Source organism: Ambystoma mexicanum, chromosome 7p (genome assembly GCF_040938575.1).
Source record: "Ambystoma mexicanum isolate Mex_15411 chromosome 7p, UKY_AmexF1_1, whole genome shotgun sequence".
In the NCBI taxonomy this organism is placed as follows: domain Eukaryota; kingdom Metazoa; phylum Chordata; class Amphibia; order Caudata; family Ambystomatidae; genus Ambystoma; species Ambystoma mexicanum.
In genome coordinates this window covers 807,180,062-807,197,890 of record NC_090939.1, presented here as the reverse complement: position 1 = coordinate 807,197,890, position 17,829 = coordinate 807,180,062, and the positions used below count along the sequence as shown (strand labels likewise).

At 43.2% G+C, this 17,829-nt stretch overlaps 1 protein-coding gene across 4 annotated transcripts in view; it reads right to left on the bottom strand.

Annotated features, from left to right (window-relative positions):
* The window catches only part of LOC138526330 (interleukin-18 receptor 1-like), a 756,409-nt gene that overhangs the window by 174,973 nt on the left and 563,607 nt on the right, over positions 1-17,829 (bottom strand). For all 4 annotated transcript variants that reach the window (XM_069636931.1, XM_069636933.1, XM_069636934.1 and 1 more), the window contains one exon: positions 14,793-14,932. In XM_069636931.1, the coding sequence (XP_069493032.1) occupies positions 14,793-14,932 (140 nt within the window). The remainder of the gene's footprint in view (positions 1-14,792; positions 14,933-17,829) is intronic.

Here is a 17,829-nt window from a genome sequence, read left to right as displayed (position 1 = left end):
ACATTACTTTCTGTGTTGCTAGTATAGTCTCCCAATAAGGGTAGAGAAAAAAAGCTATAACCCTACTCTTTTTGCTTAACAGCTTTCTATAATAAATTGCACATTGACAGATTATTTCATGTGATTGATGTAATTCTCAAATAAACACTATAAAACACATTATTTAAGGTGTTCAAATGCAAAGACGACCTAAGCTAACAAAAACTTATCTGAAGTAAATCTGCAAAAATATGTGTCCAAGTGCGTATTTATCGAAGACTTCAAACAAATCTGGGTTCCACCGTTTAACCAAAGTGTGTGATTCTGGGCACATTATTTAATCTTTCTGGTTTATTAGGTTATAGAGTTGCTATATGTAAAATAATGATAGTGACTATCCATACATTGCACACAACAGTTTTTTGTCTATTGGGCTACTTCTTTTAATGTCAATACCAATAATGCTGTTGAGTATCAAAGACTGTTGACAGGCCTTGCACTGTCTTTTCCTGTGATGTCACTACATATGATGTAAAGGCATGCACATTAGGGAGCCTTAATGTCTTTTGCCAAATTGTGCCTCAGAAATGTTAAGAGAGGGCTTGTAGCAATCTTTCTCTGCTCAGCACAGCCTCCTACTCCTGCTCTTGTTTCTGTGATTCCAGTTTCTTCTCCTTCTGCCCCTCTGCATCATGCCACATTTCCACATCATTTTCCTATTCCAACTCCTCTCCATGTCCACCTGCTGCCCTATATCTGCATTCACCTCTTTCAATTCCTTATCCTGCTTCCCCTCTGTCTTTGCCTCCTCGTGCGAACACACTGGGCCTTCTTTCCTTGTCCTGATTCCACAGATGCTTAGACCACTTCCTACCACATCATTTGAGGAACCCCACAATGACTGCATGCTACGTTTTCATGCCTTCACCCTTTCCACCTCTTCCTCTTGCTGCTCCAATCCATCGCTAGGTGGATTTTTACCTTTATCATCCACCGAAGCTTTCACATCTATGTTCCCTGATGGGATGTCACCCTCAATCTAAACTGGCTGTGCCTCTGCGACCACATGGTAACACAAATTCACACCTCTGCCTCATCTGATGGTGGCATATTCCCAAAGCTATTCACTTGTTCTTTTGCTTTTTTTATGGTAGCTTTTCTGGCAGACATGCTAAACCGGAACTGTGCCCATGTGCACATTTTTTCCCAAATGTACTGCACGGACGCTTATGAATGCTTCTAGGAACTTACCACGCATTGTGCCGATAGTGAAGTAATTTGGCCTCACAATGACAATTTGGATTCTGCACCGCAAGCGTACAAAGATGAGTATGGGTAAAATGCCCACTCAGCCCTCACACTCTACAAACCAAGAGTCAACACAATCATAACGGTTAAACAGGTAACGTTAAGAGAACTAACTCCTTTTCCTTTTGTGGTAACGTTGGCCGAGGGAAGGCTATGCTGTTAAGAGGGGTGTGAATGTGATCCAGTAGTGGCTCACACAACACTAACACAGTCCAAAATAAAGGGAATGTCCAATCAAGGTTCTATAACCATACATCCATATATATACTTTAATCAAACACACAACTGCACAGACAAACTCCCCACAAACTCCCACCAGACAATCAACACAGACCCTGGCTTGAGCACATCAATAATAACCGAGCCACTACTAAACTCTCCACTTAAGCCCTGTCACACCCTCCCGTATCAGTGGCAAATCAGACCCAAAGTGCTGAAGCCTATCAGATATTGCACTCTCCCCACCCAAGCCCAAAGAAAATATATTGCCACTCAGGAATCTCATACTTTAGACCTGTATCCATCGGCATCACCGGTTTCACTCCTGACTTTCCCACTTTCCCACTAATGAAGCCCTCCCCCTTTCTTTCTTATAGGGCCAAACACAAAAAGGCCACCAATAGTGGCAGACATGTGCCATATTAAATCACTTACATTACGTATTACCTAGACAAAAAATTACACTTTTGCATTTGTTATTGCTTTTTTTTTAACATGACTTAAGTGCAAGGAACAGGTGCAAAGGCACACAGCTATATAATGTGAATTTAACAGGAACTCATTTACATGCTCAGTATAGGTATTCAATCTCAGAAGACTGTATACAAATAACACTGGCAGGCCCCATTGGAAACACACCTTGATGATACTACAAGATAGAAGCAGCTAGAAATCAAGGAAGAGACATTTCCCAAGCACCACCATTTGGACCTAGACATATCATGGCAAACAACTGGAAAAGGGTGCAAGTACACAATCATATGTCAGTCCATCACAAATCCCTGTGTTGTGGGTGTGTGTGTGTGTGTGCGTGCGCACAGGCACGTGCATGCCTATAAACAGGCCAGGGTAGACTAAAGAAGTTCTTACAGCAGCATTTCATGACACTAGACCCACCCTACACAATAGCCTAGGCACTTTCAACCTCCCTGATCCTATCAACACACCTGCTATTTTGCTCGGTTTTCAGGGAGCTGTATGCTTCTTCTTTATGCTGCACATCCCCAGTATAACAGTTTCAGCCATTTTAGGATGAGACTGGGACTGGGGGCAGGGGGGAATGTACCATTGGTTTTGTGGTCATAAAGAACACAAACAGCAACTGCCCGATTTAGGGGGAGTGTGGGGTACTTCTGCAGCCTTAATTCAACTATGGGAGATCCCAGGGTGTTTGGTATAGCAGCAGGAAGGTTATCCCTGGTAACAGAGTCTTTCCTTAAAACAGAACCAGCCTGGACTGCTAGCATAGGTAGACTTAAACAATGGTATTACTTTCAGAATTTCGTTTCATTTGAAAATGTAATAATCAATAAAAACATTCCCACCCTTCGATTTATCATGAAGATATATTTACATAATAATATGACACAATTATATACATCAGTACATTTAAAACACATAAAGTAACACCAATGTAAATTGCAACGTGCCAAGGTTTCACCATGATGAATACTTCCAACTGTGTTAAAGACCTACACATTGCACAAAACGTACAATTATTCTATAGCTCCTGTTAGAAATCTATAATTCCATAGTGTGCCCCAATGGGATTATAGATCTCTAACAGGATGTATAGAATAATTGAAAGTTCTGCACACTTTTTAGGTGTGCTGATGTATATGTGTTTTTCTTGTTTATATGTCACTATACCTTCATGATAAACCAAAGGGTGAGAATGTTTTTATCGATTGATTAGTACAAATGAAACGAAAGTCTGAAAGTAAAGTACTTCTACTGCCTTCTCTGACATTTCCCGAAGACATCTTACCAACGTGTGTAAAAATTGTAAATTGTAAAAACTGTACATTTAAGAGCACATTTCAGTGAACACCACAATTACTTCAAAGAGACAACTCAATAGCCCCTCTCCTCCTTTCCTATATTCTGTATAGTAAATAGTTCTTAATGGGTGACACAGAATGCTGCCTAGCTCCAGGACACCCCTTGAGGGAACAGTTCACACGATGTGTATCTGCTAAACTCTGACAGCCCCACCCTACCCTCAGAAGGGCATCCCTTAGGATTGGAATGAATAAGGCATGACTGCCTTTGCCCCGCTTCTATAATTTTGGCCTTGGCACAAGTAAGGAAACTCCCTGAGACCATTACCTAGAAAGTGTCCGGAAAGACTGCAAACTTGAGACTGCAGACTTATTGGATAGTCCATCAGATCCCCCAGCCCCATAATCCATGCCTGTCACTGCCAACACACTTCTCTTCACCATACTGCAGCCACTGCATCCTTCCGTCTCCTTTGTTACACCAGGGGGCAGCACAATTTTGAAGAATCTACACCCAACTGTCCACCTTTTCTACTCAGTGTTTCATCACGAAGAATCCCGTGCAGGTTTGCAGCATCACTGAAACCAAAAGCCACTTGAAGACTTTGGTGAGTTTGTGTCTGCAGGTGGCAGTGGACGGTCAATTTTCACTGTGGACTGTGTGAGAAGAGTTTGGGGCTTGAAGGAGACAGCAAGGTAGCCCTCTGGATGAAATGAGGAGGGATTGTAGCTCTTCTCCAGACCAATGACTGATGAATGCCTGACAAACACTTTCTTGCCCTACCCTGAAGGGCATGACTCACAGCACCCAAGTATGTGTTGGGTTCCAGGGATCAAAGGGAATACATTTCGACTGGCCACAGAGTTTTTGTTTAGGCTCTCAGTGCACGAGGAAATTGCCCCAGGCACGTGGACACAGTTGCAGTTAGAGGGGGCAATAACACACAAATGTGATATTATGTGGGACAGATGAGGATGACATTGAATGGCGTACAATCCTCTGTACTGACCCCATATTGACATTGACTGACGTGACTGATAAGCAGCTTTTTGCAGATGGCAAGTAGGAGGAGGGAGGCATGGTGTTCCAACTCCACATCTGATGCCTAATATGAATAGTGGAAAGGTTAGCATAGTGAAGAAGAAGGCCACTGACACTCAGGAACACTTAAAGAAGGTCCCAAAAATGTTTTGGACCAAAGAGTCCTATGATGAGGGGGTGCTCGAACGAGCAGGGGCAGTTTGCATTATGTTAAAAGAGGGGGCGTTGCTGCTCTGGGTGAAACAATACCAACTTTCCTGCGAGGCAGATGAGGGCATTTATGACACACTCCTTGCGTTATGGCAGCCGAGCCAAATGCAGCCCTTAACATCCTCATGCAACATGGCCATATACCCGATAAAGAAAGCAAAGAGAGGGGCATGGAGATTTATACAGGCCTCAACCCCCTGAACAATATGGTAGAGGGAAAATTCTCACTTGTGTCAGGCCCAACTACAATATTGTGTAATATCCCAGCAAATGCAAAACACTTCACAGTGATTGATTTGAAAAATGGTTTCTTTTCCATCGCATTGCCTCCCGACTACAGATCTCTCATCATGTTCACGTATCACGGTGTCCGATTTGAACACACACTGTTACTGCTGTAAAGCCTTATACTAGACATTCAGGAAGCATCACTGAAGCACAGACCAGCTGCAGTCTAGATTAGGTCCAGGTAGGCTTTATTTCACATATGTATATTATGTACATTACTACGGTTACTCTAGTACGTATTTACAGTCACATGTAGACACTGACAGGAACATGGATAGGTATAGACATTACTGATAAAGGAGTAGACCCACCGGCCATCCAGCCATCCTCAGCTCAGGCCCCCAACTGACACACTCGGAACATTCACACACAGATCCACCTAACATTCTCCTGAGCGGCATTCATGCACCAACATTTTTACAGCAAACACCCAGGCTAGTGGCAAGACAAGACCACACTACAACAGTTACCACATGGGTATTGTGAATCCCCCAGTGTGTTCAGCAGAGTGATTCGGATGGATCAAAGCAATTTTCAGTAACCAGTACATTGATACAGTACGTTGTCAACCTCCTCGCAGGGCCATCTTAAGCACTTTTGGGGCCCTGGGCACGGACATCTTTGGGGCCCCCCTCCAGCAAACCAAAGGAATGAAGGGATCAAGAATACTGTTCGAGCCCACAACCCGTCACGCTCACAACCTATAGTTTGATATGCTGACTTGCAGCATAATAAGCATGTTCACTCCCTTTAAGACCCCTTATCCCCTTCAGTCTTGCTCTAATCAGAATGATAAACAAGTAGCATTTGAAGACCAACATTAGCAGTCTATGAAGAGGTTACTGTTCTAGTACATACAGGGTCATTTTTATCAGTAACATCCAGGAAGGTATGCAGCCTGTAGTATTAATGCAGGACCATATGTAAAAGGTACATGTAACCTATAATAGACAGATAACTCACATTAGCTGCCTCACAGAATGCAAAAGTGTTCATGCATGGACAGGGGAGACCAATTGGAAGGATGGAGAAAGCTACACACACGGAGCATGGATAGTGGATGCAGATTAGAAGCTACCAGGTTGGTGTCTTTATCCAGACAGACTGAGATTAGAAGTGGGATATGGTTTTCAAATTGTGTCGCCATTAGATATCAAAGGAACAAATGCCTGTGGTGTGCGATATAAATATGCTCACTATTAAAGTCGAAGCAACCCTATAGCAAATGAAACCGTGAATAGGTATTTTATGAAGATCACACCATGAGAAGGAAATCACTCTGAAGGGCTGACAATTTTGAAAGGTTTAGGGACTGGCAATATTGAGAGGTTAGGCAATACAAGATTAAATGAGATGCCCAGGATCACACATTGGTTAAGGGGTGAAGCTGGGATGTGTGCCAATTCTGCAAATTCTGCATGTGTACACTTTCTTTTCCAGTTCTTACCATGAACTAAAACAATCTCATATTATAAAAACAGACTTGGAAAGTACACAAATCACATTACCAACCATGACCATTTTTAAACAAAATATTATAGAAGGGGGCTATGCAAAATGGGAATGGTTCTAGCTTCATTCTCTCCATCATCAAGGAAAGTATATAAGAACCAGCGTACCAATCGATGTGATATAGCTAATTTAATCTGGGTTTGTCTTTTGTATTTTAAAGCTTTAAATACTTCCAAAACAATGGCTTGTGACATTTTCATTTACAAACGTGCCTAAAAACCTTTGACTTTTACTAAAAAGCAAACCTTTTTTTGTGTCCAACAAGCAGACCTTAAAATATGCTTGCCTGAGACCTGCAACAACTAGTCTGCTCACTTCTGTCTACCAATCCTTCGACCCAAAGGGCGTACACAAGAAGAAAGATCAAGTAAAGGGCTAAACAATATCACAGGATGCAAGAAGGCAAACCTCCCAGAAGACAGCCCAGTAATGTAAGATATATTAGATGATTTGACCAGGATCACTGTATCGTCTGCTGGCAAATCCAGGATACAAGCACAAACGTTTTGATTCCAAAGTCTTGAATTTGGATACTTATTCACCTCTTAGACTAACAGTTTAAACCATCGTTGGAGGCGATTGTCTAGGTTTCACAACACCCCATCTGAACAAATCAATTGCTAGACCTTCACCATATGGATGATAAGTTTGTTTTCATAGCAACCCCTATCTGGTGCAGGTACATTGCTCATAATACCAGATGTCGTTCTGCAAAACCAAGTACATATGCGGGCAAGTTAATAAACTTCAGACATAGGAAAGGCTCAGCCAGTCTTGCTGGAATGTGATATTCTAATTTTGCATATGAACACATATCTCGGCAATGTGTGTTTCACACACTGAGCTAAATTCTTAACCATTGTGGCACTCAAGTGATCAATATGCATTTCACTATTGCCTATTGCACATGATCACTATAATTCCCACAGGAATGAAAGAATGCTACTAAGTTGTGCCGTAAGGAGAACACAAACTATGTATGCCACAGTGAACACAGAAAGTAATACTTGATGAATTGATCAAGGCAGAATGTACTTGTCAAAACAGAACAGCAATGGGTTTAGAGCCTCAGCAGCACCCCATAAAACATCCTGACGTGTGCTATTGAAGACTGGTGAAGAATGGAATTTCAATTCTTCAAATCAAGCAGCCTTGTGGGGCCCCCCTCCAAGGTGTGGGCCCCCGGGCAAGAGCCCCTTTTGCCCTCCCACAAAAACGTCTCTGCCTCCTAGTATGTAGTATGATGGAAGGACAGTGCAGGAATGATTCAATATTTCTTTTGACCCTGCTAGCAGAGACAGGGTACAAGGTAGATAAGGAGAAGAAACAGTACTGTCAGACAGAGGTGGTGTACCTGGGGCAAATTATATCCGCAGAGGGGCGAAAGATAACACCTGAGAGAGTGGAAGCAATACACAGGACACCACTGCCCCCTACGGTAATGGAGATGCAGCAGTTCTTGGGATTGTGCAATTACTGTACGGCCTGGGTATTTGACTATTCAACATTCACAAAGTCCCTCCTCTAGGCACTTAAAGAAGCACAAAGGGTTTAAAGTGCCATAAAATTGACGTCAGAGATGAACGAAAACTTCACTGAATTCAAAGAGGTACTGAGTCATGCCCCCATGTTGGAGACCCCAAATTATAAAAATAAATTGTATTTGTTTTCACATTTTGATGGCACGGTTATGACTGCTGTCCTCACCCAGAAGAAGCCACAGGGGCACAAGCCACTGTATAGGTGTATGAGCAGGGATGTCTATTTTTAATAGCAACTCAGTGAAACACTGACAATGTGTTGGTGTATGAGCAGGGAAGGCTATTTTTAATAGCAACTCAGTGAAACACTGACAATGTGTTGGTGTATGAGCAGGGAAGGCTATTTTTAATAGCAACTCAGTGAAACACTGACAATGTGTTGGTGTATGAGCAGGGATGTCTATTTTTAATAGCAAATCAGTGAAACACTGACAATGTGTTGGTGTATGAGCAGGGAAGGCTATTTTTAATAGCAAATCAGTGAAACACTGACAATGTGTTGGTGTATGAGCAGGGAAGGCTATTTTTAATAGCAACTCAGTGAAACACTGACAATGTTTTGGTGTATGAGCAGGGAAGGTTATTTGTAATAGAATGTGAGTGAAAAAGCAACAGTGGCTAGGTGTTAGAGCAGGTATGGTTATTTTTAATTTGATATGAGTAAAACTTTGACAATGCAGAGGTGTATGAGCAACTATAACACATTTCTAATTATGTAAAGTTAAGATGGATGCACTTTCTGAACACTTAATGTCCAGATTCCTGGGGGGATGACTGCAGGATATGATCCCAAGAATCTCGACACTGCTGGCTGTGTCCACAATAATTTGTGGTCAGTCATTATAACCACAGTAAGATGCCGAAGTTGGAGGGTATTATTGAAGTGTATGCAGTAGTTATAATCCTCCCAGTATTGTACACATTGCCCAGAGGATGAAAGGGAGACACCTAGGTTTTTAACTGATGCCACCGGTGCAGTGGGGACACCCCGAGCAGACTGCCAAAAGGAGGCATTCCAGAGAGAAGTCCTAGATGGAGAACCCCCCCACCATCCTTTGTCTTGTTCTTGTTGAGCTTGAGCCAGTTGCCATCCATCCAGCCATTCATGGCTGACACATAATCACACAGCCTTGACGACACCTCTGATTGGTCGTGATCTAACTGCAGCAAAATCTGGGTGTCATCCGCATAGGTGTAGCATCTGAAGCTTTGAGAGCGGATGAGGCCAACCAGCGGCTCAACGTAGATTTTAAATAAAAGGGGGGGCAAGGTTGAACCCTGCGGAACACCAGAAGATAGGGTGTGAGACACCAAAAAGAAAATGGGAAGAGAGAGTGATTGACCCCAGTCTAATAGAAAAGAGGAGAACCAGGCCAGCACGGTTCCCGAGAGGCCTACTGTCATTAGACAAAACAGCAGGATGGTGTGGTCAACAGTGTTGAAAGCTGCCAAAGGATCTAGCTATATCAAGACACCTACTCCATCCTGATCTGCCAGCATGGTGAGATCATCCATCAGCAACACTAGGACACGCTCAGTGCCCTGCGCTGGTCAAACACCAGATTGAAATTGTTGAAGACCATTTGAGTGTTCAAGAAAAGAAGATAGAAGAGGAGACACCAACACTTCTAACAGATTAATAAAGAAAGGAAAGAGTGAAATAGGGTGATAGTTAGCCAGAACCACAGTATCAAGTGAAGACTTTTTTAGGAGTGGGAGAACAATGGCCTGTTTAAGCTCTGAAGGAATAATACCCTGCTGAAAAGAACCATTAACCGTGGTAGTTACCAAGGTATTAACCTCCAGAAGGATTTCCTTCAGGACTGTGACCAGGACAGGGTCTGATGGAGCAGCACATTTCAATTTAATAATCTCAGAGGAGTTAATGTGGATTTGTTCGCGGATGCGTGTGACCTTGGTAATAAACATTTCAGCCAGTAAATCACACAGTGCCTGAGACGCGACTTTTTTAGATGTGATAGAAGCAGTAGAAGTATGTGATTTCACAACCAAAAACAACTCTTTGGACCGGTTTACAGCAGATAGAACTCTGTATAAAACAGTTATTCGACATATGTGATAGAGCAGACCGGCTATTGCCAACACATAAATAACTGTGTACAAGTAAATCACAATGCTAGCATCACATTACTCTTTGTCTTCAGAGAGATCCCTCAGCAAGGGCATGGATATGGCCCCTTTGAACTTCTCTTTGCTCACTCTGTCAGGGGACCACTATCTATAGCCAGGAAAGGATGGGAGCTTCCCACTCCTCCTGTCACTACAAATGTGGTGGATTACGTGCTAGGTTTGAGCACACGGATGGCCTTGCTGATGGCTCAGGGCAGTGACAAGTTGCAGGCTGGTCAGGCATTGGTTAAACATTGGCATGATCAGAAATCGTCACTTGTGCATTTTCCCCCAGGCCAGGAAGTCCTGATTATGAATCCCATAAGGTCTAGGGCCCTACATGATAAATGGTCAGGCCCTTACAGAGTTGTGGAGCAACTTTGTGAGGTGAACTATTAAGTGGACCTTAGAAGGCCAGGTCGAGCCCAAAAAGTGTTCCATGTAAATACGCTGAATGCATTCATCCCTAGCAGTGTAATATCTGCTCTACTCTTGGCATCAGACAGAGAAGAAGAGGAATCTGAATACCTCCCTGATCTGTTCCAAGGTAGTCCTTTAGATGGCTCCATTCGTAGTGTCAAACTGACTCCTCAGGGTCTGTGTGGATTACAGGGCTCTGAATGCTGTCACCAAGACAGATGCTCACACCCTACCAAGAACAAATGAAATGGTGGACAAGCTGGGTGCTTCCATGTATCTCATCACTTTTGATCTCACTGCCGGGTATTGGCAAATATCGCTGACAGAGGATGCCTAGTAGAAGACCGCATTCTCCACTCCAGAAGGGCATTATCAGTTCAGGATAATGCCATTTGGATTAAAGGCTGCACCTGCTACTTTTCAGAGGTTGGTAAACCATGTTCCGAATGGGTTGGATGAATTCTACATTGAATATCTGCATGATATAGCAGTTTTCAGCCCCACTTGGGAAGAACATGTGAGACACCTAGAACTAGTGTTGCAGGCCCTTCAGAAGGCCCACCGCACAATAAAGGCCAGCAAGTGACATATTGGTCAGGATTTAGTGGTCTGCCTTGGGCATGAGGTTGGTGGAGGTAGAATCCGACCTCTTTGCAGTAAAGTACATGCAGTAAAAGACTGGTCCACCCCTACAACCCAAGTGAAGGCTTTCCTGGGCCTCACTGGGTATTACAGGAACTTCATTGCAGACTATGGTACGATAGCTGCCCCTGACTGCCCTCACTACTCCAAAGAAACACAAGAAGGTCTCTTGGTCTTAGGAATGTGAGAAGGCCTTCCAGGGCTTAAACGAGTGAGAACAGCAGGGAGCATCATATTGGAGTCATCAGTTGCCAGCTTAAGGAATAGAAGAGAGCTCAGGTGGTCGACGGTGGAAAAATAATATTTTTCCATCATGTGAGCCCTAAGGAAGCTGTGTCCCTGACCCAATTCACTATGCAGACTGACCATAGGCCCATAAAGTGGCTGATGAACATAAATGGTGAGAATCCTAACTTGCTCAGGTGGTCCATTAGCTTGCAAGGCTTTGACTTCACCATTGAGCATAGGCCAGGTGTCCAACATAGCAAGCTGATGGGTTGTCCGAACGTTTAACTGACCTTAACATGATACACATCCAGTGGTGGATTAAGTCCCCCTGTCCTTAGTCTGCGAGGGGTGAGTGTTAGGGAAGATTTCTCTAATGACTAATCTACCTCTATAATTGGGGACCCCCTAAACCTTTTTACTTTTTTTGCACCATCCTGAATTGACTTTTGCCAGTGGAACACAGCCCTCAGCTGCACTGCATTGGGCTGTCACTCATCATTATGGGGAAACTGACTAGTCCTTCAGGCTGCCAGTAATGAGAAATTTTGTTTCTCTTAGTCTTTCGACTTTGTTGCCACTTTTGGTAACATTTTATCATAGCGCAAAGAACATTACTTTACTGTGCAATGGGGTCCTTGTGTTTTCAGGCCTTAGTCATCCACTAGGGAATGTGTGGTGGCTGGGCAATGTGTTTGGAGTGAACTGGTGGCAGCTAAAGCTTTTTCATATACTTTGATAACTTTTTATCGAGCCATACTGCGCTTACCAGGTTTGTCTCATGACTGTGGCTAGTGTCCGTCATGGCCGTGTCACAAAGTCTTTGGTCTACTCATTTGGCCATTTTGTCCATTGACCTTCCCCCTGGTCTTTGTGTCCTGGGAATTCATTATTTGGGAATGTAGTTGTCTGTGAAAGCTGCTTTTTTTGTGGGCTACTGCAGGTCACATGTGTGGGTACCCAGGAAGTGGGCTGGGGCTGTCTGGTCCTAATCCAATCCACACTGCTGGTGCAAGGATGTCTGTTGTGCACAAGGGCATGAGAGCCGTAGTGGCCCCTGATTGGACCACTGCTGGCGTGTATGAGTGGGGGCACATCTCCTCATTGGCCGACTAGGAGCTAGGACTCAACTGACTTGTGAATATGAGGAGGGGTCCTGAATGCAGATAAGCAACAGATCCGAATTGACCTGTAGATGGAGTCAAGTATCCAGAAGAGGTGAGAAGATCCAAGGACTATCCGGAAATATGCAGAAGAAGGTTGGCACCCTGAGCCTGCTGTTGTTCCCAGTAGAGCCCTGCTTTGCGCTCAATCGCTGAAGGCCTGCAAAGGTGCTTCAACCCCTTAGAGTGGTTGAACAAATCACTCTCAACGCTTCCTGGTTTCCCTGCAAAAGAGCCTATTTGGAAGTGCCCCTGGGTCATTGAGTGGACTGTCGAGCTCGAAACTTGGCACCTGTGCAGCAGCATTGTCCCGTCAAGTTTTGCCTCAAACCTTTGGGGAATCCTAGCTTGCACTGCAATGCACCTTCCTGCGTTTGTCAGACTGCACGAGTTGGATACCCCTGTGTCACAGAGGTGGTTGCTGATGGTGGTTTTCCTGCATTTCTTCCAATGCGCTGAAACCAGCTGTATCTGTGTTTTCATTGTCCTGTAACCGAGACAAGATATAGTGCTCCTGGTGCAAACCGGACCCTCATCTGCACCCGCTGTGGCTGTGCATTTTGAAGCTGAATCAAGGACGGGAAACCTCACCCCTCACAATTCTCTGCAGACCTGCCAAGTTTGGAAACAAACCAAGTTAAGGGCTTTAAGTTCCAAAACCACTTACCGGTGGTCCTTTGTTCATCCATTGCATTTTTATACACAGAGGATCCCTTGTGGCCTTCTCTTTGCCACGGGTAGCCCCCACTTCCTAAAGTCCTCCGATAGTTGGGAATATGACATGATATGATAAGTTATTTATAACATGCCTGTTCAGAAGTGTTTCTAGGCATGACAAGACAGGAAAGGGAGGACAGAAGGAAGACAAAACAACCATCTTACTAGGTATTGTGTCATTCAGATTGCGCAAATGCGGGTGATAGGGTTGTTCACCGCAGATCATCGCCTGACTTTGGAACCTATTTTCCACTCTTCAGACTCCTTTGTCTAACTTTGAGAGAACTTTAGAAATCATATTTTGTGACTTTATGCATGACCAAGCACCTTTATGCGTGCATCAAATATCAATCACAAGGATCCATTCATTGTAGGTCTGAACTTATAAAGTTAGTTGTATCCATCTCTGAAGATTGTCAATGTTATAAAGTTTGCCCGCCCTCTTTCCTTACAGGTTTTGCCGGGATTCCGCACTTGCCGCATTTACCAAAGTGACTGTATACATTTTACAAAGTGTGTTGTTTGAGTGGTGTTTTTACTGTGCATTTCATTATTCACTTGTGTTTATTCTTGGGCCTAATACATTGTACATTTTCATATACTACTGTCTCAGGATCATTCCCACTGATCATCTCACTGTGTGTGCTCATAAAAGTCCTAGATCAGCCCCACTCCTCCTGTGACTTAGCCTTCCCTGTCTCCAAGCTACCGTGAATTGGTCTGGCCATCTGCCTAGAAGTGTTCCCTGTTTCGCTTACAAGGGTGGCCTAAACATCTGTTCACCAGAGAAGAGTTTAGACATCCATTCTAACAATTGAAATCCAGTCTACCATTTGACTACAATAAAGGACAACTTTTTTAAATTTCATTCAATGCCTGAAATACAGACGGGTCACGGGTGTAGTAGAAGAGACATTCCTAGCAAATATTTTCTTTGATGTAAGCATGCTATGTATTGTAAAATTGCTCATACTGATATTATTTGGTTTGAATTGTAGTCAATTTACGACTGGACAGTTCATATTAAAACAAGTATAGCATGAGATGGTCAAACCCTCTCCAATAGCTTCTCCCGTTTAGAAGTCAAATGTTCAACACCCTATATCACCAAGGCAGTACTCATGGATCATGTACACGCGTATACAAGTAAAGATCGGCAAAGTGTGTTGATGACAAGTATAGCACTTAGCTTAATTACCCTAAAACTACCACCATATATACACCTTAAGATTGGTAATTTTCTGCTTTCTTGGCATCGTTCACTTTTCCAATATCATTTCACTTTCAATGGCCATTGCTAAATTACATTCTGTGCATCTCACACAAAACAAGATTCTAACCTTCTCAAAATCCAGAAGAGAAAAGGGAGTGATGGTAGATATTTTCAGACATGTCGGAAATGTAATCCTTTGAGGGGAAACCTTATTATAGATTATAGGGTTACATTCTAATACACAGTCTTGGAGTGGGGGAGTCTATATGAGCTAACAATATTTTGTGACAGTGTCACTGGCTCAGGGCAATAAAGCTATAATGATACATCAACCTTAGCTTTGTATGATCTCAACGAAAAAGTGCACTTAAATGAGTATTAATGAAATAGTGGGTACATTACCTTTCTTTATGAGAATAAACGATTTCATTTTGTTTTCAATAGGGTTGTCCAGCTTGCAAACGTAAGTGTATTCCAAATCCACTTCTTTAACACTTTGAAACTTTAGTTGTTGTGATATGAATTTGCTTCCACCTAAAACACTGTAATTACGTATGCTCATTATTTCCTTTGCTTTGTTGTCTTTTTAGAAAGTGAATGTTACCTTCTTGCAGCAATTATACGCATGTATTTGTGTTGGTTTTACATATTTCAATATCAGAAACGTATTCATTGTTTTATAGTGGTGGGCTGTTAAACATTATCTTACAAAGGTGTGTACAATAGCACTTACATATCTGCAAACTGCACTTTATCACCATTAGGAACACTGGACACCATTAATTGTTCATAGAGTGGTTTGAAGATAGGGCATGTCTAACATGGTCTAGTCCAACCTGATTCTAAATTACTTGCAAACTAGAACACATGTCTGGCCTTAAGTTGTGTTACTAATTAAAGTCTTGTAGGGATGCCTGGTATGTAGAGGTGGTAGGCAGATGATTAGGAAATGAGGTTGGAGGAGACAGAGCAGGGTGAAACATAGCAAGAAACACAAGCAGGTATAACGTCTTTCCATGTCCTCAAAAGACACACAACTCATACAAGTATCATATCAGCACTGGCGGAGGCATCTTCTTTAGCTATGTAGGGCAGGTACCTGTTAAAAGGATGGGGAGGCAACCAACGTGGTTGAAAGAAGATGCCTGTAGTGTCCCTGTTACTCATTATCAAGGATTGTCATACATGTTAAAGGACATTTTGCCATGGATCAACAGATAATACCTGAAAACTGGCCCCATTGCCATAGATTGCCATCAATTCAACAGGCACGTGTGCCATTGCCAACAAATGGCATTACATGCCTAGGAACCTATCCTATTGCCATAGCTTGGCAAAGCTGACTGGGTACTCACCCCATTGCAAATAATTGCCATCCACTTCCACCATTGGGCCCCATTGCTGATGACTGCCATGAAAGGTTCAGATGTCTAACCCATTGCAATGGATTGACATCAAATTCCTAGCTGTTCATGCTGAATGTTCAAAAACACACTCACCATTATGGGGCTTCTCTCATCGAACTCTCTACTACCTTCACTATGCACCTAGAAACTTCAAGATACCCACTATGCAAACTCCTTCTCCATCTCAACTATTTGTTGACTGATCTGCAGTCTTCAATCTCCCTCATTGGTTACAGGTCATCAGTCACATCTCCATTATAGCTCTATGCATATCGAGCATACTAAACTATTGGCCTCAAGAGACTATGGTCAAAACTGTGCATTTATCAAAGATACACGTCTGGTTCTGAATGTCAACTTCGGATAAACCTACCAAATTCTCCAAATCCATGGGTGACACTTCTTTTTCAGTCCAAATCATCATGCTCTAGCATTTTCTTCCATTTCAGATGCACACCTTGCAAGATTCCCCTGCTTTCCAGTATACCTGCAGGTCTTATCCCAACCACCTTCATTGGGCACACCAGCCATCAATATCCACATACCACAAGACATTTCTGTACAATAGAATGCAACACACAAATAACCAATAGGTAAAATAAATCTATGGGCCTCCTATGTTCTCTGTAAAACATTCTTATGACACTTATGTTGGTTTTCTGATGAGCTTGTCACACTCCGTAGATCCAAGAGAGCACTCAAACATCTCGCCAAGAGACACCCCTCGCCAGGCATCCCTAAGCCTTTCCAACACCTCTTTAGCGTATAAAAAAGTAGTCATAAGGCACACAGCAACCTCCTATGACACGAGAATTGCAAAGGCGTGCTCCAAGACAAAGGAACTATTCACCAGTGCCTATCAATACCCACACCATGGCCAACAAACTCGTGTGCACTATTATTCAAGACGCCTTTGCCAATAAAATCAATTACTGTGCAAAGAAATCAATCTAAAAAAATCTCAACTTGCAGTCAAACCCAGCAGCTCAGTCACTCTTGTCGACAAACCAATCAAGACTCAGATAGCCATAGCATGACCACCATCCTTCAACAAACTATCCAGTCACTTAAACCCACCAATTGTAAGGGAGATGCATGCCCTGCACACATCAAGAAACTATCCAGTCACTTAAACCCACCAATTGTAAGGGAGATGCATGCCCTGCACACATCAACATACTATTCACCACCACCATAATCCCCATTACAGATTTCATGAATGCCTCCTTCAAAACGTGCATGCTACCCAGTAGCATTACATCTGCATGCACCTCTCCTAAATAAAAGCACTCTAGACCCTACTGCATGATCAATTACCATCCCATCACCACTGTGCCATTCCTGCTCAAGATCCTAGACCACATTGCCTACCTGCATGTACAACAATACCTTCAGCAGCACTCTCTACTCAGAGCTAGACAGTCTGAGTTCTGCCACAGGCACAGCACCAAAACCACCCTACTCAACCTTAAAATGCAGATCGATAGGATCTGTGATACTGGCAACATAGCTATACTACTATTCCTTGACCTTTCAGCTGCTTTTGACTTGGTTGATCATGACACACTCACCCAGCACCTTAGCTCCCACTTCTACTTTCCCACAGAAGCCACCACCTGGGTGCGATCGTTCCTCTGTGACCACACCTCCAGGGTAGCCATTGACAATACAGCAGCTTACCCCATCCCAGTACACATTGGTGTTCCCTAAGGCTCCTGTCTATCCCCCACACTGTACAACACCTACACCAACCGCTCTTCAATATCCTGGATGCCCTGGACATCACCTACACAAAATTTGAAGATGACACACAGGTCCTGATCTCCATCACAGGCAACTACACTGATGACACCACCAGCATCAATAACATATATAGTGCCATACAAAATTGGATGGCCACACACAAGCTGTATCTCAATGATGAGAAAACAGAGTTGCTCCTTGTAGGCTCGCTCAATCAACTGAAACCTCTGGCAAGCTCCTACTCATCTTTTCACATTGATGATGCTTCCATCCCTGTTCTCAAAAAAGTA